This window comes from Trachinotus anak, unplaced genomic scaffold, assembly GCF_046630095.1.
Source record: "Trachinotus anak isolate AG129_WGS33_773 ecotype Australia unplaced genomic scaffold, CSIRO_AGI_Tana_v1 ptg000019l, whole genome shotgun sequence".
Lineage (NCBI taxonomy): Eukaryota > Metazoa > Chordata > Actinopteri > Carangiformes > Carangidae > Trachinotus > Trachinotus anak.
Window position 1 is genome coordinate 9,999,177 of NW_027273870.1, and position 26,227 is coordinate 10,025,403.

The 26,227-nt window shown below is 39.9% G+C and overlaps 1 protein-coding gene across 6 annotated transcripts in view; it reads left to right on the forward strand.

Moving 5' to 3' along the window:
* The window catches only part of rptor (regulatory associated protein of MTOR, complex 1), a 178,515-nt gene that overhangs the window by 137,536 nt on the left and 14,752 nt on the right, over nucleotides 1-26,227 (forward strand). For 3 of the 6 annotated variants that reach the window (XM_071503413.1, XM_071503418.1, XM_071503414.1), the window contains 9 exons: nucleotides 2,567-2,685; nucleotides 8,381-8,484; nucleotides 9,233-9,410; nucleotides 9,578-9,688; nucleotides 16,083-16,188; nucleotides 20,165-20,279; nucleotides 20,415-20,539; nucleotides 21,551-21,676; nucleotides 25,666-25,713. In XM_071503413.1, the coding sequence (XP_071359514.1) occupies nucleotides 2,567-2,685; nucleotides 8,381-8,484; nucleotides 9,233-9,410; nucleotides 9,578-9,688; nucleotides 16,083-16,188; nucleotides 20,165-20,279; nucleotides 20,415-20,539; nucleotides 21,551-21,676; nucleotides 25,666-25,713 (1,032 nt within the window). The remainder of the gene's footprint in view (nucleotides 1-2,566; nucleotides 2,686-8,380; nucleotides 8,485-9,232; nucleotides 9,411-9,577; nucleotides 9,689-16,082; nucleotides 16,189-20,164; nucleotides 20,280-20,414; nucleotides 20,540-21,550; nucleotides 21,677-25,665; nucleotides 25,714-26,227) is intronic. The other 3 variants (XM_071503415.1, XM_071503416.1, XM_071503419.1) reach the window with 3 other exon arrangements.

Genomic DNA, 26,227 nt, shown 5'->3' on the forward strand with positions numbered 1-26,227 from the left:
CCCCTCAGGCTACAGCCTGATTACCTCCTTAACTCCCTCAACCACTTTTTCCCCCTCAGTCACTCTTTCTATGCTTTCACCTATTTCCCCTTCTCCTGATTCCCTCTTTTTCTTTCTCTTTGTTCTTCCTTCAACCTTTTTGCCTTTTTGACCCATCTTTAACATACCTCAGAGCACACAGGCTTTATTCATCCTTGTCCTCTTTCTCTTTTCTCCATCTTTACTCCATCTGGCCCCTCTGCTCCTCACCTTTTCCAGATTCCTCCTTCTCCTGTGTTGCATCCTTTTGTCTCCCCTAGCCATAGCCCTCCATCCTCCTCCTATCCATTCTTGGAATCATCCCTTTAAGGTCTCCTATCTTTGAAGCATGGGACCAGTGAACCCCCTCGCCACTCTCTGGAGAGGACTCTGAGCCGTAAGAAGGTCCAGGCTTCAGACATTCTCGCTTCCCCACAGCACCCCAAGGGGTTTGCAGCTGCGGCACTTATGGAAAAGTAGGGAATACGGCAAGGGTGTAGGGAGATGATAAAAAAGAAATGAAATGAGAGGTCATCCTCAGAGGTAAAGTTTACAGGACCACCTGCATGGCTGGAAAGATCAGTGAGGGAGGAAACAGAGATAGAGAAACCAAAAATTGAGAGCAAAATGAAAACAGAAACAATTGGAGACTATTACAGCTCAGCTCAAGAGACAGACGACAGATTGGAACTGACAGACAAAGGGACATTTAAAGGGAGACAGAGCAGAGGCAACAGGCTGAAGAAAGTAAAAGCCCCAAATTAGGGAGAATGTGTGGAGGACAAGGAGGTTGTTGCTCACACAAAGAGAAGTGTGACTGGCAGGCAAGGTTATTATCATTAACTAAAACTAATGTAATAAGGAAAACTAGATGTGAAAATCAATTTTCGTTAACGGAAATAAAAATAAAAACTAGACTAGACTTTATAAAGATTAAAGAAAAAAAAATAACTCCCTGAAATTGTATTGTGTGTTTACAAAACAAACTAAAACTATCTTTGTCAGTTTATTTCATATATCAGCCTGTAGTACTTTGGGTGGATATGAAATCTATCTTCCAGTTTTTAGCTGTACCAGAGGGAGCACTATCTTCCAGCTGATTGGCTGTCTGTGTACAACCCGTTAGTGTCCAAAACATTCACTGTATTAGTGATGTCAAGTATTTTATTGTTAATTCACTGCAGTTACCTGCCACATATCTGCAGCAGCTACGACTGGTGCTGGGTTTTTGCTTTTTTTTTTCTCCCATTGACTCAACCTGCATCTCATCTCAGGAGCACAATTACGCACATTTACACTTCATGCTGCATCTTGTGTCGACCAATATCTACATTTTATGTTGTTGTTGTTGTTGTGTCCAGATGATTTTTTCTGGTTAATGACACAGACACACTAACAAACACACATCTTAGTGGGTTTCTCAGTAGTTGTCTTTTATGGATGGTTGTTCATCTGTCGCAATACACATACACATACACAATCCTTTTCAGAACTTTCTGAATCTGACCCTGATAAATCCCCATATTACAAAAAACACACTGAAACTAATAAAAACCGAACTAAACTTGACTATTAAAAAAAAAAAACTACACACGCAAACCTGCTTTAAAAATTTATTAAAACTAAACTTAAATTGAAAACATAAAATCGAAACTAAATAAAAATAAGAAGTCATGAAAAATACAAAAATATTATAACCTTGCTGGCAGGTTGAGGCCCCAAACAAACTGATGTCAGGCGGACCTGACTCAAGAAAGTGACAGGAGACAGATGGAGAAGATGGTAAATGAGCAAACAGGCGGGAAGAGGAGGGTTAAAAATCCCAAGTACAGACAACATGAACATAAACATGAGTGAAATTGAAGATAAGAACAGATGAACAAAACCACCTTGACAATAAGAGTGACATCCTTCATTTGTATGTATGATAACAGCCGCAGTTGACAGGAATGAAGCTCCCGGGGATGAGGAGAGCCAGCTGCATGTAGTGTGTATGTGTGTGTATGTGTGTATGCGTGTTGATTAATGATGTACATTAACCTGACACTGGAGGTCATTTTCCCTCTGCCACCTCAACAACTGGAGGACAGGGAAATGACCGGGGCGGGTAGCGTGATGCTAATGAGATGATTGTGCATAACCACTTAGCAGTTAGCTCTGCTGTGGTAATGAACTTTGATAGGAGTGATGAGAGTAACACCAGAGTGAGGTGTATGTGCTGATGGGTTTATTATGTGTGTATTCATTTACTGTATATGTGTGTGTGATTTGACTGTTGCCTAAAATGCATTTATTTAGGCTGGCCTTTCCTTGTGCTCTGTGAAATGTACATTATGCATTTTTTATCTTATGATGTGTGTACACGAGTATGTGTGTGTGTATGTGTATAAGTATGTATGTGTGTATAAAGGTACGTGGGTGTGTATGTGCATGTGTGCATGTCTTCTTCTTATTATTATTATTATTACTAAAGGTTTGCCTAGAAATTCAATTTTATTTACATAAAAATTCAAACTTGTTGAACCTGTTTGCTTTGTGTGTGTTCCAGGTGTGTCCTTCAACAGTGTTTACACTCAGATTTGGAGAGTGCTGTTACATCTCGCCGCAGACCCATTTCCCGAGGTTTCGGATCTGGCCATGAAGGTCCTCAACAGCATAGCATACAAGGTATAGCTGTGTTTGAGTCCTTAAAGCTACTGGAGTTTGTTTCTGAAGAGAAGACGCCTTCACCATACTCTGGTGATGCGTGGATCGGCTCTAATGTCATCTGAATTCACATGTATGCATAGATAATCAACCGGCCACCCACACAAACAAATCATTTGCACCACATCAAAAATTACCATTATTTCTCAGTGGGATATTACACAGGATAATATGGTAACATATTACAGCGAAGACGGCTGGTTTTAAATAAACAAACATTTATTTCAAATACTTTTTTTTTTTTTTTGCTAAATTGAAAATGGCAACAATTCCACAATACACTGAACACAGTCTGACATTTTTAATCCATTCAAACACAAACAGTTTAAAAGCTCATAATAACGTTTGGCTACTGTCCAAAGTAAATAATAAAATATTAATTCAGTTCAGCAGTCCAAACAGAGTCTAATTTGTGCCTGATGAAAAATGAACCTTAAAATATGTTTACATTTTAGAGGAGTGGTTCCCAACCTGTGGGCCGTGAAGGTATAGCAAGTGGGCCAACAAATCAGTTGCAAAACAGTACAATTTTGGTACAGGAGATGGAATTATGAAAAATAAATGAATGAAAATATAAATAATATTTTTAAATGTTTTAAAACAAAATAATCTTTAAAAACATTAAAAAAATGTCATAAAACTTCTTTCATTGTGCTTGTATTAAGGCCTATCACTATGATACACCAATGACAGAAACTTTTATGTTTTCACTGACTGGACCACATCGTTTACTTGCTTGTTCTCTCTGTCTGATTACGCTAAAAGATTACATCCATGGCAAAAAGTGCAGTATCAAAATGGACAGTTGCTGGTTAGTAACAGGAAGAATTTAAAGGAAAGAGTCAAAAGACAGATGGTGAATCGACAAGTGTCTCTAAAAAGTGCTCTAAGAACATATTATTTGGCTTCCATGTTGTTATGAGGTCGGATGTGGGCCACCAACATCTTTGAGATTTTCAAGTGGACCATGTGGTAGAAAAGGTTGGAAACCACTGTTTTAGAGAATTGAATTAATATTTTCCTCATTAGATATTATTTCACCCACCCGCAACCCATCTGCTGTTAATCAGAATGTTAATTCAACCACCCAGGCCACCCAATCCGCGGAATAACTGCAGTGCCTGTGGATATAACTGAGATCGGCATCAGAGAGATGAGAACCATACACAAATGTTCAAAGGAATAGCTGAGGGATTACTGTTGGGGCTGTTTTACTCTTTTAGTGGTTGCTTACGATGATGAGAATCCAAGATTTTAAGTGTTTTTTTGGGGTTTTTTTAAACTGCTACTACTGCACTCATTGTAAGTCATTTTTAAGACGAGTATCAACTAATTTCCCAGACTCTAATATAATGAGAATCTTATAATAGGCTTATTTGTCTCTGTATGTATTTGTTAGATCTTTTTCACCACATGGTTATGCTGCAAAAAAGATCCATTTCCAGCACTCACACACACACACACACACACACACACACACACACACACACACACGCCCCACCCTCCCACTGGCATTTTCTTCCTCCAAAAGGCCATTACTTTTGTGCAAATGCAATTAAGGGCCAATGACTCCCGCAGGCTTGGCAGAGTAGAGCAGAGCAAAGAGGCTGCCGTAACTTAAGGAGCCACAATAACCACTATAGTGCACCACCCATCCTAACCCCGAGGCAAAATTTCTTGTGTTTCCCACCACCAACACCAATTGTCCCCTCAGTTACCTTCAGACGAGCAGCATCTCTGCAATAAGAGTCCCTGCTGGACTGCAATAAAAAAACAACAGGACTTGATTTACAATATAACACAGTAGACTTCTGGCAGCTAATGCACAGTACTGTCTGTGTGACACTGCAACACACCTCTGTAGTGTTAGTTTCTGTTTACGTGCAGACCTGAAGTCTGCTGAGCAAAGAGTGGTGTCATATTCATAAAAATTAGCACTCTGACAGCCAACATATGGGAACAAACAGATTTTCAGCCACACTATAATCCCGAGGCAGACAACTGCAACAGAAAGAGACGCAATTTAATCACACACTGCACCTGCCCCACACCTTCTGTGTTGTCTACAGTAGTTGTGTGGTGTGATTCTTACAATAGGGGACACAGTGAATTGAGTCAGACTTAATTGGGAAAAATGAGGACTTGACTGCCTCAAAACTTGACATTAGACTTAAAGGAGCTATTTGTAAGTTCTGCTTTTCCTACATAGCCAGCATTAGCATCGGCAGCTGTTTACTTACCAGTCTAGAAGAAATGTTGCAAGCTTCATCCTTTATTCACCACCAGTTGGTTCCACCTGTGAAAAGCAACGCCAATGTTTACTCTTGTCTCTATGTCCGTGTCTTTTCTTTTACTGAAGTTAGCACGCTAACCTACTAGCCCCAGCCTGTCGTGTCACTTTCTGATAAGGACTGTCTGTAGCCTCCAGTCTGCCCTGAAGACATAGCGCTGCTCAGAGGGCGTATTATAACCTCTTGTTTTGTAAAATGTACAAATAGCCCCTTTAAAGTAAAAACATTCAAGCCTCTAGTTTTTACCAGTTAAAAAAGACAAAAGAGAGATCGTCCACAGCCACAGAGCTTAAATATATTAGACAGCATTTAGAGACCTGAAAGGCTCACAACTGACTGAAGTGAAGACTTGTCTGGACTTTGACTTGTCTTAACTGACTTGAAACTTGGCTTTTTTCAATTGACTTGATACTTGAACATTTTTCAACCAATTTAACACGAGTTGGACTTGTCTCAATTGACCAGATACTTGTCTCAAACTTGTCTTGATTGACATGACACTTGTACTTCTTGTACTTGTGTCTTGACTCACTAGAGACTTAAGTTTAAGTTATCTTGCCAGATCTGAGACTTGAATTAAACTTTTCTTGAATTACTGAAGATTTGGACACATCTCACTTGTTTTGAGACTTGGCTTGTTAACCCGAACTCATCTGGATTGACTTGATGGTTATCTTGGGTTTTTCTCAGTGGCTTGAATTTTTCGCAATTGATGTGAGACATGGACTGATTGAAGCCTTCATTCAGACTTGTCTTGATTGACTTCACACTTCACTTTTTATTCTATATCTATTTACCTCAACGAATTTAAGATTTGATTTTAAACTGTCTGTCTTGACTTAGGACTTGACCTGCATCCACTGGTTGGAGTCTTGACTTGGACTTGTCTGAAAAACAGCTCTACTGATTGTTTCTGCGGAATGAACTAAAATAATCTGGAATGACATCACACACTTCTTTCTATCTTTGGTTGTATACCTAAATCAGAGGCTGGGTCCCAATTCAGGGGCCTCATCCTTCAGAAGCTGCTTTTGAGGAACGATTGCGTCACAGTGGCACAACTAGTCCCATTTCGAAGACTCCTTCAGATGCGGCCGAGAAATGCGGCTACAGTCTAGTTTGCGGTTAGTGTAACAAAATTGTAGACGATACACCATGTGGTATTAATGTCAATCTGGCATGAAAACAGTGATGAAAAAGGATTAAGCTCTACCTGTATTGTTGTACCTGAGAAAAATAGTGAAGAACAGTCTGACATTTAAAAAGAATAACAGCCTAAACACCTTTAAATGCCTGACTCTCTAAAATTAATGAGTTATCATAGATGGAGCTTGTGTGAGACAACTTAATCAGAGAACATTCATCCCAGGTTCACAAGTGTTAACATCAGCCTAACTGGGAATTCAGCACTTTTAATTAGGATTTTAAATGTCAAATGTTATCGATTTGTAACAAAGCGAACAAGGTCAGCAGCTAATTAAAATTTACTTGCCTCTCAGATGATGAAAGCTTTAAATGCTTTTTTAATAGCCCCCTCTTGCTGCATGATGCTGGGATGAAAGTCACAGGTCTTTTTTTTAAATTTGTGTTATTCTGCTGTGTCCAGTCTTCTGACTGTAGCCCAAAAGTTGCAAGAAAAAAGATGATTCACCTTTTTTTTTGATACAAAATGATCAAAGTTTTCACCTGTCAAGGAGATGTAATTAAAAAAAACATTACCAGACAAGTCCATTACTGTTTTAATGGACTTTGGGTAGGCAGTGCTCACTTCTTTAGTGAGTCATGAGTGGAGATTATGGCTCAAGAAACCGGAATCGTCCAATTTCCTTCCCTTAGATTCTCCTTCAATAATTCAACAGGACCATTCAGAGGTTTTTCTGAGTCATCATCAGTTTTCACATCTGTATCCTACCACTGTGTACATGCACTAATTTGTTTGCTCAGTTGAGTCACTTTCCAGCCAATTAATGACGGAGGAAGTGAAGGAAAGCAGGTTGAAACCGGAGAGCAAGCTGTTTCCCAGCGTGGAGTTGAGCAGCTGGTAGAAACGATTACCCCCCTTTTTCCTGGAGTTTGCATATCACATTTTCTGGAAAGCTTGTCAGCAGATAAGGCATGTGGCCTCCTGCTTTAGCGTGATGTTTGTTTACCACATGTTGACGATCAGCAGAGGTTGATGAATAATCCATGAACCTGTTGCATAATTGAGTCATTTTAACCGATGAGCTTGCAACTTCACATCATACCAGCATCTGGTAAAAGGTATTTTGTATGATCTCTGCTGTTTAAAGGTAGAGAAACATATCCTGTGATTTGCAACACAAGAAACACGGTTGTTAATGGACACTCTCTGACTTTGAGGAAATAAACTTGTGACCTTTACAGGAAAAGCTTGATAACCATCCGCCCACCCTGCAGCTTGTTTTTTTTAAAGATTGAGATTGAGATGAGCTTTAACTTGTGTATAGCTGCACTTTGCTGCAACCCCTTTCTAACTCTTCAACAGGATTAATGCTGCAGTGTCAAGCTCAGTTATAAATGTCTAGTTCTCTGCATGGCGCTCTGCCGCCTTCACACACACACTTGCTGCTACACATTGACGTCTAACACTCACCTCCCAGTTTTTCAGAAATAAGTATATCCTTGAGTTGTTTATCTGCTCTTCTTTTTTGTCTTTTTATGTCCTTCTCACCATATTTCAGACTTTAGATTAGTGACAGAGCTATTTCCATTAGAACCCTTTCAGCCGGTTTACTGCTGTTTTGTTTAATTTCCGATTGCCTCTTAATGAAGCGCTCACAGCAAACTGATGTCTGTTCACCATCACAATTGCAGTAGATTGTATGTGTGTAAACTTTTCAACGCACTCCACAAACAAAAGATACTTGCCACAATTTTGTGGTTAGCATAGAAATCGAATTAAAGACAATCCCAGGCAGTAAAATGTGTTTGCCTGTGTTAACTAGATTTACGCTGCACAGAGTTTTGTCTCCACCTGGCATGAGTAAACAACAACTCTGCTATTCATCAGTGATGCTTTGCCTCTATTGTCTTTATTAAGTTTACCCCTCCCTTGTGAGCAGCCATTAGACAGCTCACAGTGAGGAGGTGATATTAGCTGCTCCACTTAATGAGATAAAGTTCTGGAAATTCAGGCAAACTTTGTGAAGTGCTGCACTTTTTATGCATTGTCACAGCAAGAAGAGTATTATGATTTTAGGTATTGCTTTTAATCCTGATGTGTCCTCAGGTTTGTTTCTAAAACATCTGAATCCCACATACCCATTCCTAATTTTAACATTAATTCCAAGTTCCAGTGGGATTATTAAACAACGGTGAACTTAACCCACTTCCTCTCTCCTCAGGCGACAATGAACGCTCGGCCACAGAGGATCCTGGACTCTGGATCTCTCACTCAGTCAGCCCCAGCCAGTCCCACCAGCAAGGGCACACACATTCACCAGGCTGGGTGAGGGAACATGTCTCACACACATGAATATCCACATGTACATTAAGCTCATTAGAGTAAATCGCCACAACATATGCATCCTGCATACAGCTCACGCTTAGTGAAGTTTAGTAAAGTTTGCACAGTTTGAGAAAAGTTGTAAACAAATTTAAGCTTAAGCCCCTTAAGGTGGATCAACTTGTTGTCACACACATTCTGGCACAGACATTACATCTGAATACATATTGCATAAAATTTATGGTACATGAGAAATAGCATAATAAGATCAAAGAGAGAAAATAATGAGATAAAAAGACAAAAACACAAATTTATTTATTTAAAACCTTATTAGCACACGCAATTGTAGATACAAAAACAGACATTTGAAGCAAATACGATGTGATTTTGAAAAATGATACTGATTATAAGACGCCCCCTCCCCCTTCACCAACAGCTGTTTTTAGCAAAATATATGGAAAACTTTCAGACTCACCCTGTTGGTAAAGTTTCCCCAAGTTTTTTCTCTTGTTAAAGTGAAACATGAGATACCTCCATTAGGAATGTAAATTCCAACATTTGCGTAGATTGTACACTTTCCAGTCAGGCCCTTGATGTCAGGTCAGGATTATTTTCTCCGGCTGTTATGCTTCATCCTTCATAAGTGGCCAATGCTAGACAGTGAAAAATAATAACTCACGATTGCATGGATATCTAAGCTCTGCCTCTTTTTCTTAATAGTTTTATGTTCTTTTTTTTTCTGCTCCTCCAGTGGGTCTCCTCCCATGCCCAGCGCCAGCAGCTCAAGTTTGACCAATGAGGTGCCCAAACCCCCCACCAGAGAGCAGCCAGCCACACGGCCACCCTACACCCCAACACTGGGAGGACAGGCACCCCACTCCCACCAGTTCCCCCGCACCCGCAAGATGTTCGACAAGGGACCAGAGCAGGTAGAGGAAGACCCTGCTGAATGAGTGTGTGTAGCGTAAACAGTTTGGATGATATAAGCAGTAGCCAGCAGGTATGATGATATTAACTTGAAATTGGCTGGAGTAAAATTTATTTATTTTCTGAATCTCTACATTTTGTGTTTGCGTGTGTGTGTGCGTGCACATAGGCAGCTGAGGATGGTGATGAGCCGGGTGGTCACAGGAACTACATCAGTCCCGCCCTCCAGACAGGCCTGTGTGATTGGAGTGCAAAGTATTTTGCTCAGCCTGTTATGAAGGTAGTGTCCCCCACAGCTTTGTCTGTCCTCTCTTTTCCATCCATTATTCCTTTCTTTGTCTCCACCCGTCAATCAGTTATTCGTCTGATAGAGTCGGATATTAGTTCTTTGTGTTCATTTTATTCTTTCAAAGGTCCCATATTTTACACTTTTCCAGTGTTGATAGTGTTGATATCCATAAGAAGATATATTTGTTTTTTTGAGTACCAAAAACCAAAAACCAAAAAAAGATTGGCTGACTGTTTTCTGAGTGATAAAAGTATTGCAGATTTCAGGTAAACAACTCAGAGAAACCAAATCCTGCAAGGTTGGATGATGGGTCTAGTTGGGCAGTCACGGCTTTCTTGTGACATCACAAAGTTACAGAAGTCCTGACGGCTCGTTTTAAGGCTCAGTTTCTGAATACAGGTTGTGTGTATTTTTCTGTGGACAGAGCACTTTGATACTTTCACAGTATTAATATAGAACCTAGACTGGTTGTTGAGGGGTGTGCTTCACAGTGACAACAGAACATATACAGTATAAAAGAGCTGATCAGGTGAGTTGCTTTGACGAAACACAAGTAACACATTACTAAATTAAAAAAGAAAACGAGCGAGCTTTTTGTTGATCAATAATTTAAAAACAATACTTTCATATTATTCCTCCACCAAAAAACCTAGTTCTGAACCAGCAGCTTATAGTGGTTGCTAAGCAACAAAGGAGCCCTGATACTGTATGAGAGGTAAATTTCAATTTTCACATAAATATTAATGTGAAGTGGTGTCATAGGTGCATGTTGTCATGCATTTTACAATGGCTTCAGGAGTGACTGAGCCATCTGAGGACATGAACTCTGCGTTACAGATCTTATTTAAAAAAATAATGAAGTCTGATGGAAAACAGCATGGAAGGGACCATCACAGTGAGAGAAAGGACCTGCTGCTTGTACAGCTGAATAATTGAGTTCTCTGAGGTTGATAACATCCTCTCATGTGAAATTTAAGATTTAAAGAAGGGACAGTAGTCAATGCCAAATTCTATAATATTAAATCTGGCTTCCATGTGCTTAAACTCTCTAAACATGCGTCCTCTCTGAGGGAAAAATACAGGAAAGCAAATGGTGTCAGCTGGTTTTGTTGGGGTTAAACAAAGACGGCAGGAATCATTAAAAACAGTCAAACAGAGGAGAAAAGTTTGAGAGCAGAGAGAAAGAAATAAGTAAGAAAAATATTAGATATTCATTTGTGCATGAAATAATGTGGCTGATACAGAAAAGAAAAGTATATCTTAGTCAAATAAAATATTTACAACAGAGACATTTGGGGCAGAAAGAGGGGGACGGTTTGTGTGTGAAAGAGAGAGAGAGAGTTTACAAAGTAAGAAATGATGAAAGGAAAATATTTGAAAAGGAGAGCAGACATTGAGGGGCAGAAAGAGGTGGAGGAAGAGTGTGGGAGAAGAGGAAAAACAGTAGCTGAAAGTGGAGTAAAACTGTGTGTAAAGAGCACAGCACTGGCATGAACAGGAAAGGAGCCAGGAGTGACAACAAAAGGTGATGAAAAGCAGGAAGATGATTGGCTGGGAAGAGCAGGAGGAGGAGAAGGAGGAAGAGGAGGAGGAGGAGAGGGGTTTTGCCATAGCGCAAATCAGAATGCTGTGTTGGCAAAATTTTGAGTGCTGCCATAAAACTCTGCTCCATTACAAAGCTCTGTGTGTGTGACTATGCCTCAAAAGTCTGCACACAGGTTATCATATCACTGTGTCAGCAGCACGAAAGCAAAGAGTGTGTGTGTGTGTGTGTGTGTGTGTGTGTGTGTGTGTACAAGTGTGTACAAGTGTGTGTGGATCTCCATCTACTATTTTAGCCGTGTGAGGAGCAAGGACATTGAAGACTGTTGTCACATTAGAGAGAGAGAGACTGATGAAAAAGATCTCCACAGCTACAGCTTTAAGAGTGTGAGTGAGTGGGAACAGAGGTCACACGTAGACACAGGAAGTAGAAGTGTTGATACAAATATACCTCAGTGCAGCCCCACCCCCTGATGTCATTTGTAATTATTATTATTTCTTTCCAGTTAGTTTTCCTATAATATGTTGTATATACTGTCCTGTAATAGTGTGTGTTAAACTGTTGTGGCATGAAGGTTTGGACCAGATTCAGACAGCCTGTCCAGTATAAACAAAATGTTAATGTTTAAATGCAGTTTTCAAACAAGAACAGGCCCTTAGTGTATTGAGATGTATGTTTTGTAATATAAACTGCTGCCTGCTCCAAATGTGTTTGTTCAAGCAAGTTTTCTCCCTTAGTTCTACTTTACAGGTCCTCAATTTCTTATTTTTTTCAAATCATACTAATCCACATGATTTCACTTTCATTAGCAGCCCAAAGTGTGTGACTGTGCAGACTATTTTCACAGCGCTCACTGTGTATGACCCACAAAAGAAAATTGGGCACTCAGATCATGCACTGTATGTGCACAGTATTCCCCATCCCTGGTCCCGTTCTTCAATATTCTTCACTCTCACTGTTTTTTTGATTTTTTTATTTGACCTTTTCATGTTGTTCAGCCACATACTTCAAACAACAGAGCTTCAACTTGTGCTGTAAGAGCATGGCCATTATGTTTTCAGTGCACAGTGTACATCAGTTCACTGTGTCCACTTCTGCATCGAGGCTTTACACTGTCTTTTACAGGGCCCTCATTTCTTAGTAATTCTTAGTGCTTAGTACTGACTTACTATACTGATCATAGGTAAATTACAGACTTAGTGTTAATTTGGCACACTTTCAATTATAAGAGTCAGAGCAGGTCATGTGAAAGTGGTGTACAGTCAAACACTTTAGCATATACTGTATGAAAAATAAAGTTTCCAATAATAAATGAACTGTGAATTAATGGTAAGAAGTGATTAGTTATTTCAAGGTTAGTTTAAGAGCAGACATACTGACTTGTCACATATTCAATATAATAGTACAATTCAGCTGTCCCTGTCATTCATAACAGTGTGACAATAAGCCAGTATACACAATTCCAGGCCGTTGAAGCTGAAGCAGCAAAATGGAATTGAGCCTTCATTCATTTTATTATTCACACCTGGAACTTTTTTACTGTGGCATTATTTATTTATGTCCTATATTTTACCAGGAAGTCCCATTGAGATAAAAAAAAAATCTATTTTCCAAGGGAGACCCAGTTAAGATAGCAGCCATAAAAAGTCAACATATTTAAACACAGCATAAAACATACAATACCACTTATAAGACATGACAGAAATTTGAACTCAGTGGCTTCTCAAGAAAAACATTCACCCCATTCTTTATAATGCCCGTAAAATTTTCATGTGCAGAGTTCTAATCTGTCCAACTGGTGCAACACACATCTAACTAAACTGTGATAACCATCTTTAAATCTTTCTTGTTGTTCTTAATGAATTATAGTTCACATCAGGAAGCCCCATAATGAAAGAAATAGTAAATTTAAAATCATAAAGCAAAAATGTATGCTACAGTATGCGATGATACTGTAGAAATCATGTGCCTCTCTTGTGGCAACACTTTGCTGAAGGCTCTTTCCTCGTCATCATGACTAATCCTCTTGTGAACAATCAAAAGCAAATTATTTGGTGTGGAAGAACACGAGTAGCCTGCATACTGCCCTAACTTCAACCCCATCCCACACAAGGTCTTGTTGCTAGATTTTAGTGCCCGACCTCACTAATGCTACTTCAGCTGAATGGGAACAAATCTGAGCTTCTTGAATGCTGTGGAAAGTCTTTTCAGAAGAGTGGAGGCTGTTACACCGACATATTAATCTCCATGGTTATGGATGATTATCACATGCACAAATCGCATATACCACATACTTACAGCCACTTCATTTTATGTAATTATATTTATTCTAATTTGTTTTATGAAGTTGCAGTTTTATTTCTTTTACTGTATATTGTAAGGTGTCCTCAAGTACCTTGAAAGGCACCTGTAAATAAAATGTATTGTTATTTATTATAATTATAATAATACTATAATAATAATAATAATAATAATAATTGTTATTATTACACACACACACACACACACACACACACACACACATATATATATATACTTGTACTTCTATCTTTGTGAGGACACTCATTGACATAATGCATTCCCTAGCCCCTTACCCTAACCTTAACCATCACAACTGAGTGCCAAACCCTAACCTTAACCTTAACCTAAACCTAATTCTAACCATAAATCTAAAACCAAGTCTTAACCCTCAAAATGTGATTTGAAGGTATCTCAAAAAGTGAGGACCGGCCAAAATGTCCTCACTTTCCCAAAATGTCCTCACTCTGTTTTTTTGGTCTTTACTATGTAGCAAGTACAAGTACACACACACACACACATACACACACACACACACACACACACACACATTCTGTCTGTCTAACCCAGCTGCGGGAATATGTCAACCTCTAAAATATGTCAACATGCTAAATCCGCCTCCTCCCAGGCACAGTCAGGAACCATAAAGCGCATAGAGACACTTTATATGACAGATAAACCGAAGTTGCTCACACACACACACTTACAGAGACACACTCATCACACACAGCATCTCATATAGAAATAGATTTATTCACAAGCTCCGCTCAGAGGTGTTAAAATGTTAAAATGCGTGTTGTGTTTCCCTAAAAGCAACACAGGGTGACGACATTACAGGAATACTGATTGCACACAGTAATTGTGTAATCAAATGGCACTGTAGCTGTGTGTGTCCATGTGTATCAGGCTATTTAGAATTAAGTGGGCATGGGAGGCCTCGCTGTAGAAATATGCTTAATAAGCAGTGTGTAAAAACACACACACTATGACAGTTTTCCTCTGTTGTTTACACTCTGTTGTTTGTTTATACATCTATGAAATATGCATAATATTAACAAAGTCCAAGTTTTAATTCACAACTTTAATACTTTTAGCAGAGAAATGACATAAATCAGCTTGATATTACTTCTGCATATTTAACGTCATGTTAAAATAGGAAGTCATTTTGTTCTCTTAGAATAAAGCTGGTACAAAATGTGTGGGGGCCATTTGGTTACATAAGAGTTAACAAAGTTAACACTCTTCATATTGTCGCTCTGCTCATCACACGTGATCAGATGTGAGTGCATAAAGTGAACTTGTCACCTTGACTCTTCTGAGCATGAACTTCACTTAACATTTTAGCTGGCAAAGTAAATAAGACCTGAACCATGATGAGACAGGTTGATTTTATTTTGTCAGCGAGTTCTGTAATTTCAGTGGGGACCATATTGTGAACTGATGATCAGAATCTAAGCCTCAAAGGAAATTTGTTTCTTTTCTTTTATTTCCAAGAAAGAAACAAGGAAATCAATATTAATTTTGTGTTTGTGTGTTTAGTATTAAGCTGGATTCGGGATGTTGTTAGCCTAGCTTAGCATAAAGACTAGAAGCAGAGGAAAAGACCTAATATGGTTGTGTCCAAATTGGAAAAATATGTCAACCAGCAACGCATACTGAAACCTGTTTGATCTGTACACAAACACAAATGTAAAAACAACAGTCTGTGGTTTCAGCAAGCGTTCACTGCTGCGTCTTTCTTGGTGAACAACAGTCACACGTAGTGACTGTGCACGTCATCATGGAGCCTTTTCATCGTAGAGAGGTTGCCAGATTTGGTACCATTGTAGAAAGTAGAGGCTGGTGACTCAAAACATTTTGGAGGACAGGAGGACAATTGTGGTTGAACGCAAATATTTGTGTCAATGTTCTGACATCGTCACTATGTGATAGGCTGAGTGCAACTGAGCAGGTGGGACCAAGACTCTCATTGTTTGAGTCGTACAATGAAGAAGCAGACGGTGTTTTTTTTTGGCTGATGTGCCCAGTGAGCAATTTTCTTTTGAATTAATTGGTGCCGTTTGGAGTCCGATATCCATGTCTTGTTATTTGTCCATGATGTAAACATTGTAGGTTTCAAAATATTCATAAAATCAGGTTTGTTTGTTATTGGGAAAAGAAATACATTTTAATTAGGCCTCAGATATACACAGTGCATCGTTATGAGTAAGACTGAATATAACTGTGTTTGTCTCCAACAGAATTGCTGTCATGTTTGGTATCAACTTTTATTCTTCTACATCTTTTTATATCTTTGTCATATCTCACAAAAACAAAACTCTGATGTGTCATATTGTTTTTGGCAGCAACTCCTGATGCTTTGTGTGCCCGATGTAATCCTCTCCAAACAGTTGATGTCTTTTGTTCTGCTATAGCATTTCTGTATTTTCACTGAGGCTGCAACATGTGTAAACCACCTGCTCATCCTTAGACATGTTAGAAATGGAGTCACCATGTTAATCTTTCTGTCCCTGTTCTTTTTTTTTCATCCCTCCCTCCTCAAAGATCCCAGAGGAGCATGACCTGGAGAGTCAGGTGAGGATGGAGCGGCAGTGGAGGTTCCTGAGAAATGCACGTGTGAGAAGGCAGAGCCGAAGTATCACACAAAGAGGTCAGTGACGCACACACAAACATGGATGTATTCCCTCAAACACATTAATATAGCACAAACTGATATTTTTATGAACAAAAAATCATTTACACGTAACTCTGTCTGGAGAGAAGAATCCTAGGGGAAATTCACATGTGAGAAATTTGCAGGTAAAAACAACTGTTGGCTTCACTATAAAAGAAGAATTGATTTGTAGATATTCCAGGAAATTAAATTAAATCAATTATCAAGATGCCATCCCAGGTTTAATCTCATTGCCATTACATGACATGACATATTTTAATGTCTTAAAATAAGCCAAGAGGCTGAAGAGTAAAACATCAGCACTGTGCTTTAAAAAGATGAAACATTTAAAGTAACAACAAATCATTCCTAAAAGATTCAGCTCAAAATGGATCAATTAAGTGCATATAAATGTAGTGTATGAGCCTCGTTTAGCTTATTGTTTTGGTTTTATGGCACATTCTCAATGCTTCTTTCTAAACACTTTCAACAGCCTCATTTTCAGCAGCAGCTAAAAAAGAAACAAAGGCATCTGATAAACACACAGTACACTATCTGCCCACCACTAAACAACAAACGGACAAAGTTACCAACTAGCTGGTGAAGAAAGGAACAAGCTACAGACTACCTAACAAGCTAGAAATATTTTCAAAACTCTATTTTTTATTACTGGAGACCAAAAGCTAACAGGAGTTTTTGGCCTTGAATTTGTCAGGTGGAAAGAAACAAAATTAAAAAAAAAAATCAGAAACCACAGGAGCTGACAATGCTCTGTGTCTGCTAGGTGTTAAAATAGGAAATTGTTTGCTCTTTTGATTGACATAGTAACTATATAAAAACACAGCAGATGTGTATTCAGCTTGTTGTTGAGGTTTTTTTTTAGCTCAATGTGATCCACAAAAATCAAACACTGCAGGTTTAAAAGGAAAGAAGTGGTGTATTTAACATGAAATTTAAGATGACTGTTCATAGATTAGATTAGATAGATTTGTTATTGTCTTTATGTGTCTGTCAAGGATTTTGGGGCTGGATGCGGATCGAGTGTGTGTTCAGTGTTGTATGTAGCAGCTCTACACAACTATAGTCGCAAAATTATGAAGGCAGCTTTGTTATTTAGCAAATATTTTTACCAAGAATTGAGTCACAAGAAACGACACAACACATGCCAGGTACAATTAATAACTGACTTTTAGGCAGTACCATGTTTAACTGAATGTATTTGGAGGTGAAACCCAGACGGTCCAAAAAAAGAGGGCAAACTGAGAAACTCCATGTGCTCTGTTTCAGGCCTACGAGTGAAGGAGCAGATGATTTGCGGTGATGAGAGAGGGTTGATTGATATCAATCCATAGTCAGAAACCCCATTCATGAGTCACAGGACTCCCATCACACATACACACAGACACACAAACCCACTCATTGAAGAGCCCAGGGTGCCAGCATACACACAGACTCCCCAAGTGAAGTCAGAGCTTTCTCAAACAGAATACCTAACACCCCCAACGTCATTGGCAGCCCCCTCCACGCACACACACATACACACACACTGACACACACAAAAAGTCACGAGGCAATTGGCGTCAGAGCTGAGGCTTGCTCACGTACGTCTCTGCCTCTCCGACTGCTCACTAAATCATTGAATTCTCCTTTATCCTCACAGTTTTTTGAAAGAGAGAAGTAGTAGGGTTGCCCTCATTCAGTCTGTTCCCTCCAGAGAGAAACAAGACGAGAGGAAAGAGGGTGAGATGGAGAGAGAGAGAGAGAGAGGACGGAGGAGGCAGCAAAGCTCAGAATAAGAAATATACAGAAGTAGTTTGGCTTGTAAACCTTGTTTTACTTGTTTTTTCTTCCCTTACTGATGCAAAATTAACCACATCACCATGCTGCTCGGGGTTGTTTCAAATTTTACAGTAGTTCCACATCGAATGTGCCGTCAAACAGCACAAACAAAAGCCAATCGATGATGATGATCTTACTCTCGTATCTACTTTTTCCCTCAAACTGCATTTTTACATCACAGATGCATCTGTGATGAATTCTTGATGGATTTTTGTCATCGTTTTTTTTTTTTTCGTCTCATTATGGCGGTCGCGAGCGTGTTCAGGTAGCCAAGGACAGGCTGGAGAACCGAAGTGTGTTGTTGCCATGACAACATGCGGTGAAGCAGTGAACTTGAGTTGCACAGGCATGTTGGCACCGTGTTGCACTCGCACAATGAGCTGCCAAAGGGGTTCACATCTAGACAGGTTTTCTCAGAGCCTTGTATTGTGTCATATGATTACTTCCTTTTTCTTCTTCCACAACAGCCTCACTCACACTCAGTCATTCATTCCAGTTGTGTGTTATAAATGCCTTGTAGCTGTTCTGTTTTCCCGTTTTCTGTCCTGTCATATTTCATATTTGCAGCTACAGATTAGCCAGTTTCCCCACTGACATTATCTGGATTCATCTTAATTTAGGAATCATATTTTTAACAACAACTTAAACTAGAAAAAGTAAGCATACACACATACAGACGGTGTTTCAGCAAAGCAGCAGGAGGTAGTATAGGTATTATGCTGCTTTTGAATGGGCCCTCTAATTATATTAAATATTTATGGCTTTCAGGTTTTCAAGTATAAGGCGTTTCATTACGGTTAACATCCTACCGCTCTAAAAACTCAGTAGAAAAACAAACAGTCTCCAAAAAATACACAATTTCTTAGTGTTTGAGTAATGTTTGATTAAAAACTACAGTGTCCATGAATTTAAAGAAATTATTAATCATCTTTTAAAAATATGAAACTATATATTTGTGGCCCATTTTTAAGGCTTTGTATTTTCAGTAAAAACCGGTGGGCTCCCAACCAGAAAGGGGAGAGAAGTCAGAAAGTATTAAGAGGCAGCCTAACAATTCATTATGTTACATCACGATGAAAGCAGAAATAAGAACTGAACTGGAGGTGATTAGAGGATTTAAAGCAATGAGCAACACCATAATTAACACTAACATTCACTATAAATAGTCAGTCGACCCAGCTCCAGCAAACTTCACACGCAGCCAGGTACAGAGCCCCGCAGGGATGACATATTTTTGCAGGCAAACCTGAATGTTAGCATCATCCTGGTTCCCTCAACAAAAAGCCAATGTGATTTTTACTTTTTTTTTTTTTTTTTACATTTACATTTTTTACATTTGGATTACTGCAGAAAATAAGTTCTGCTACACACAAAAGTTCATGATACTTACATGTTTGCAAGATAATGCAATATAATCTTCACAAATTAACACCACTTTTACGATTTTTGAAGCCTAAATACAATCTCCTATAAATGAACTACACCACGGTCACATGACGTCAACATCACCACCACTAAACTTCCAAATTGTGCTTTAATATTTCTCAGACCTCTTCAACAAAAGCCTTTCTTCTTACAAAGTAGTAATAGTTTGTAAGAGCGCGAGTATTAACACAGCAAGGCTGTAATGGTGGACTGGTGGGTATATTGGTGTTCATGTTTGGTGTGATGATGTTTAACATCCCCAACAGCTTTTGTAGCCACTTGTTAGCAACCATCCTTTTTAAGAAACATAAAAGCTTAAAGAAATCACACCTGGGTTAGTTACTGACATTTTTTATGTCGTAGAATAAAAGATGAAAATGCTAACTCATTTGAGGGTTTTGGGACTCACAGGAGCAGCAACTGACACACTGGTACATGAACTGAAGCCCTGAATCCCCCAAGCATCTTCTGTGTTTTTGAACATTACAACACATGTAGCTGCAAGTCAAGCAATTGGGTTTAAAATAGTAATTCTTCCATTTTGATCACTAGCAGACAGCCTGGTAATATGCAAAAGCAGAGTAAACAGGACATGGTGAAGCTTTTTTCCGTGTCAGACTCAGTGTGCATGGCAATATCACATGGTAGCAGTACAGTCCTGTAATCTTTTTTTTCAATTGCTCCCATTCTGGCCCCTCCCCCATTACAGGTGTTTCCCGTCTGGACGATCAAATATTCATCAACCGCAACCCTGGAGTACCGTCTGTCGTGAAGTTCCACCCCTTCAACACCTGCATTGCTGTAGCCGACAAGGACAGCATCTGGTCAGGGAATACGTAACGCACACTCGGGCCGAAAAAGAAAATCAGTTTTATATCAAGGGGACTGTTATGTTTCATACTCAGTGGTTTAAAATGTGAATGAAATGTGGCTGAAGACTTCTTGTATGTCTGTGGTAGTTTCTGGGACTGGGAGAAGGGCGAGAGGCTGGACTACTTCTACAACGGAAACCCACGTTACACTCGCATCACAGCCATGGAGTACCTGAATGGACACGACTGTTCGTTACTGCTCACTGCAACAGGTTTGAAACATACACACTCACAGGAAAAGTCAAGAGCGCGGGCCGATGCACAGAGTAAAAACTCAAGTTAGTAAGATTTTCCTTTAATAAACAGCTCAAATGTTCACGCCCGCCAGAACAGTGGAAATCGCAAAGAGACTCATTTGTAGCAGCAACAAGCCTTAAACACTTGACTCTTACCCCCAAAAACACACACACTAAACACTCATGTGTATTCATCATCATTCATCAACAGAACAAAGCAATTACCCTCCATGGCTTTATCTTCATAACCCAGAGGAACTGTAGGAAACAGCTCTGCAATAAAAATCACACAGAAACACATTTATTTTGTTTTGTCTTCTTGTAACATTGAACGCTGTATTTCATTGCACGTCTCCTGAAACCTTGGTAGAAGCTCAGGAATTAATACATTTAAATTCCATCTCATCAAAATGTAATGTGCACTTATTCAGCTTCTCTCCATCAGGCGTGCTCTGAAGTATCAGGGAAGAAAGTAGCTATAAAAATATACACCATTAAAAAAGAGTAAAACACTGAATGTAAATCAAGTGGAGACTTTTATGGATTGTAATGGCTTCCTCATAAGAGTGCATGGACATGTTTTATCTTTAGCTCGGTGTCGGCTACACTGTTCAGACAGAGGTTTTGAGGGTTAGAGACTTCTGCTTCATTTTGTTTTTCACTGACAAGACGTTTTTAAGCAGGGAGGTTTTTAACAGGCTGCTCTACACTCAATTGAAGTGTGTGTATGTGTGTTCATGGTCAAGTCATGTGTGTGTTGCATGTTTTGAGAGGGTTTGAGTTTAAGGTCTTCATCACATCAACATGCGCCCTCAAATCCATTATAAATAGAAATGAGTGTTGGGTCTGTGTGCTGCACCTCCTTCTGGCATTAGCCTTTGCTCCTGACTGTATTTATCCTCTTTACTTTCCTGGCTCTAACTCCTTACTTCCTTCTCTTTATTTTTCCGTCTCCCTCCATTGCAACCTTTCTTCCCCTGTTTGCAGATGATGGAGCATTGCGCATCTGGAAGAACTTCGCAGACCAGAAGAACCCAGAGATGGTGACGGCGTGGCAGGGTCTCTCCGACATGCTGCCCACCACCCGAGGTCAGCCCTCTGCCAGCGCTCACAGTAAAGATCAATGCTCTATATTACTATGTGCCCTCCACCCACCCATACTCCCACAGTACAGTACACTGTCCACCCCATCCCACTTGTATGCCCTCACCTTTCCACCTACAGAGCAACCAGGTAGGATTTTTGAGTCCTATGACTTTGAACTGCAGCAGCTTTTTGGACCATATAAGCCTTTAGGTACTGACTGGGTGTTCTGGTAAACACTGAGGTCAGGTACTTTATCTGGTAAAATCTAGACTTAGCTTTGATATTTAGTTCTGAGACTAATTCTTAAACATCTCATTTGTAATTTTTGTTCCTTTGTTCCTTCTAAAGCTAATGTGGCCACAGTTAATAATTTGTGCATAACTCTAGAAGGTAGCCAAACATTAGCACAAATAGAAAAAGTCAAGTTAGTCAAATGTCAGCCAAAATAGAATTAGCTACCTAAAGCTGGCTAAGAAAAGCTATCATTAACCACCTTAAACATAGGGATGTGTGAGGTACTTGTCTATAGTTGATACAGTAGATTCAGATCAGCACAGGTGTCAGTTTGGAAAAGCAGCCAGTAGTAGTTTAGCAGTGAGCACAAAAGCTGAGCAATGACAGGACCAGCCGCAATAACGTGTCTTCGCCACTTTAAAAAATGCTCACAGAGAGAAGCTACTATCAGTTTAAGTGTATTTATTTTATTTTGGATATTTTCACCTCTTTATCTTGTCAAACAGCTGAACTAACATATCCCTACAGTACGCACAGGTGTTTCTATCCTAAGCTTTTGCCATTCAAACAGCTGATCTGCAGCATGATACAGTGTGAGCTTTGGCGTAGGAAAAGGGTAGTTCAATGGTTCAGAGAATGTAGTTCCAAAGGAAAGGGCTGTGTGACAGCAAGATGAGATTGTGAAAATATTCAAAATAAAACATACACTTCAAATGATATTAGTTTGTTCTGTAGGCAAGTGGCTAAAATGTGTTATTTAGTGTTGACCCCACTCACAGCAGCTCATCACCCAGCTTTCTGTGCTGGTGCTTATCAGTACTTCTCCAAACTGAGATCACTGATCCAAATCTACTGCAGGTAACACACTGACTATAGATAAGTACCTCAAACAACCCCATGTCAAAAAACCCAATCTATCACTTCCAGTTACTGATCACACCAGACCAAGTGAGGCTGAGCAGCAAAAGCCCTTAATGGATTAAACTGAGGAGGGCTGCATTTTGTTATTTTTGATAGTCAGAATTTAATCTCTGAATAAAAGCAGAAACTTCAACACATGGCACAGTAACCATGAAGTTACTGGAAGAGCCCACCAAGCCTATCATACCTAGCCAAACTGTGATGCTCACTGACTGCAATAGCATAGCATGTCTTAATTGCCATAGAAGTGAGCTTTTAACAAAGTAAGGTAAAGATGTATTCATCCTGAAGTTTTTATTGAGGGAAAAATTGTCAAAACATTTGAAAGTAGCAGATGCTGAACCTTTGCCGACCAACCAGAGAGCTATTCTGATCACTGAATGTGTCAGGCTCCAGTGGCAGCACACAGTGGGCTGTCATAAGAAGCAGGTCAGTATGTATGAGCACACACAGACCAGACCACTGCACAATTAAGTCCAGCAGAGTGTGTGACACACTGTCCTAACATTAACTGATTTGACCTGATGGAATAAAATGAAAAGAGTTCAACACAACTTCCACACTGCTGCAGGTTGTTTCTGCCACACTGGCGACAGGTTTTGAATCAGGAGTCTGAATTTAGTTCCATCACTCAAAGCAGGTAATAATGCTAATTTAAAGCCTGTTACCAACCCCACCTGTCCTATGCTGTCACATCTGTCATACACCTGTCATATCTGACAAAGTTGGAGGCAAATTTAACCTGTTGGGGGGCCCACATACAGTCATTTTATTTAAGGCCACAAAATGAATCATGAAGTGCAACAGGTTATTACTCCTTCTTAACTTGTTGGGTTGTTTGTCTTGGATTAATATAATTGATCATTTTAGGCTTATACTGTGGACATTGCTGGATTCTCTCCTGTGTTTACCTCATGTGTTGACACACTTCCATAATTCGTGAGGCAGTTATTTGCAAATATTTGAACCGGGCCTGACACCCACAGTACTCACTTGTCAGAGACACCCACTCACTTCTGTGTTGTGCAGGGTTACCCTCTCTCTCTCTCCACTGCTCCACATTTTTTGCCTCAAGCATTTCTCAGTCATCTTTTCTGGGGCAGGAAGTTTTTGGGGGATACTGTGAAAGCTGTGGGAATGTTTGCATCTTTCTCCAAGTACTTGATAACCTGTCCACCAAATGCAATAATTAACTAACACTCTTTTGTGTGTTTTAAAAATGTTTTAAAATGATCTGTGACCTTGCATATTAGCATGAGCACAACAGTTTTGAGTGGGAGGACTACTTCCAGATAGCAGTTTAGAGCATGTCTCGCATACAATAAGACACATATTTGGATAATTGGTAGCAACTAAAACCAAGCTGTCAGGGTGGCTGACTCACTGGCTGACTGAATGTTTGTGCAAAGGTATGGACCACACGCAGTGTGCACATATATGTCTCCATCATTACAAAGCAACAGAGTCACCAGAGCCCTGTGGGGACCCACACAGAGAGGTGACACACTTAACTACCGTCACTGTCTATGTGACTGTCTCGACACAAATTGCGCTGAGAGACTCTTTCTCCGTGGAGGACTCTCCCACAGTGAGGCAGATCCTTGTTTTCACCAAGACTTTAACATTTAATGGTGTGCTTGTTATCCTGGATGTTTCGTTCGTGACAGTCGCTGTGTAGCTTCCTTCACTGCTTCAGTCAGACGAGAGCAGAGGCATCAGTTTTAATATAAACAGCCACTCGACTGACATCTTTCCAGGAAAAGTTTTGCTCAAGAGTCCAGCTTTCGACTAATGGAATTCAGATATTTTTTTAAATTTGGCAGAAAACTTCAAAAACATCTCACACATACACACATACACACACTCAGTTTTTCCAATTGCATTCATGCACACCACCACCCCTCCTGGCTCAGTAATCAGTTTAGTGTTATTACCATTACGTGTAATGCCTTTCAAATGGAGTACAATAATTATATGTTTATGTTTTGAATTTTTCAGATTTTTAGCTTTGCCTCAGCTGCATTAATAATGTAAAGCACGATGAAATATTACACAAGTCTGTCTTAATACTGGCTAAAACCTCCTCTTCCTCTAAAGGCAGTTGCTACAAGATTGTGAACATTTCTCAAGGAGATGCTGGCAGACACACTCTCCCACACACAGACAGACACCTGCACAACCTGTCCTCCCTCATCCCGTCCCTGTCGTACAATAACATGCTTTGTGCTGTTTTTCATCAGTGAACCATCTCTGCAGACCTTGTCTGGCTTCTTGTTACTTTGCTGGTTCTTTGATATTGTTTTGTGTTTGTTTCCCCTCAAGAGCAAGGCTGAACAAGGCAGTGAGCAGTTTGTCACATGATGTGCACTTCCCCAACTACAAATCTTGCTATGACCCATGACTAAATGTAATTAAATGAATTGATTTATGAACCACGCACATCTTCTCTGGTGCAGCAGCATCTGCACCCTGCCTGCTTTTTGTCCTGTGTTTTGGGACTCTGTGTCCTGCAGGCTTGGAGGATCCCCCAGCCCCTGTTTATAATGCAGAGACAGTAGCTCAGCTTGCGTCTCAGTCTCTCTCCTTTTGTTCTTTGATCCCGTCATATCACTGTTAGTCATTTGGGAGTCGGCACAGTGGAAAACAGCAGCCTTGTTCATCCCTCTGCTCTTTAAATGCATGTGGGGTATATTCATGAATTCATACTTTTTAAGTGTGTGAACATGTGGGTTTGCATGCAGAGGGGTCCTTGCTAATTTGTTGCTTGCTTTTGTTGCATTCCTGCTTTCCTCCCTCCCCTCCTCCTCCTCCTCCTCCTCCTCCCCTTCCTATTCCATTTGCCTCCCACCCCCTGCTCGCAGGTCTGGCCAGAAGGGTTTCCATCTATCTTGACAGGAGTAAGCAAGGAGGTGAGTCGCCATTCTCTTCTGTTCTCCCTCACTCCCAGAGCAAAGGTGCTGCACTAAACACCTGGCAGCAAGCCTCTTTTTTGTTTTCTTTTATTCCCCTCATCACTACCATCTCTCATCCCTTCATCTGTCTGGTGATGCTCTATCACTTCATCCCTGGCAGTCATCCAAAGGTTAGAAGGAAGGAAGAAGTAGGAATAATGTGTTTCTACATTCCCTCTTCAACAAGTTGGACACACACGTCTTATAATTAATACCATGCTAAGCCCTGCTATCTCTACTTGCTGTTGTTATGCCCACCTGTCTTTCAGTCCAGCAACAGTGATTATGGGGGCAGATTTAGCTCTCAAACTTCTCAATTTCCAAAACAATGCATCCTTAATTTCAGAAAGTGGTGCACAAAAGCAGGCTTCTTATTTTTAGTCCACAGTCGTCACTTTGCCAGCTGAAATTATAACTGTTGCAGCAGTTTCATTTATCACAAGCTAATTAAGCTAACGTTGGCTCCGTGAGT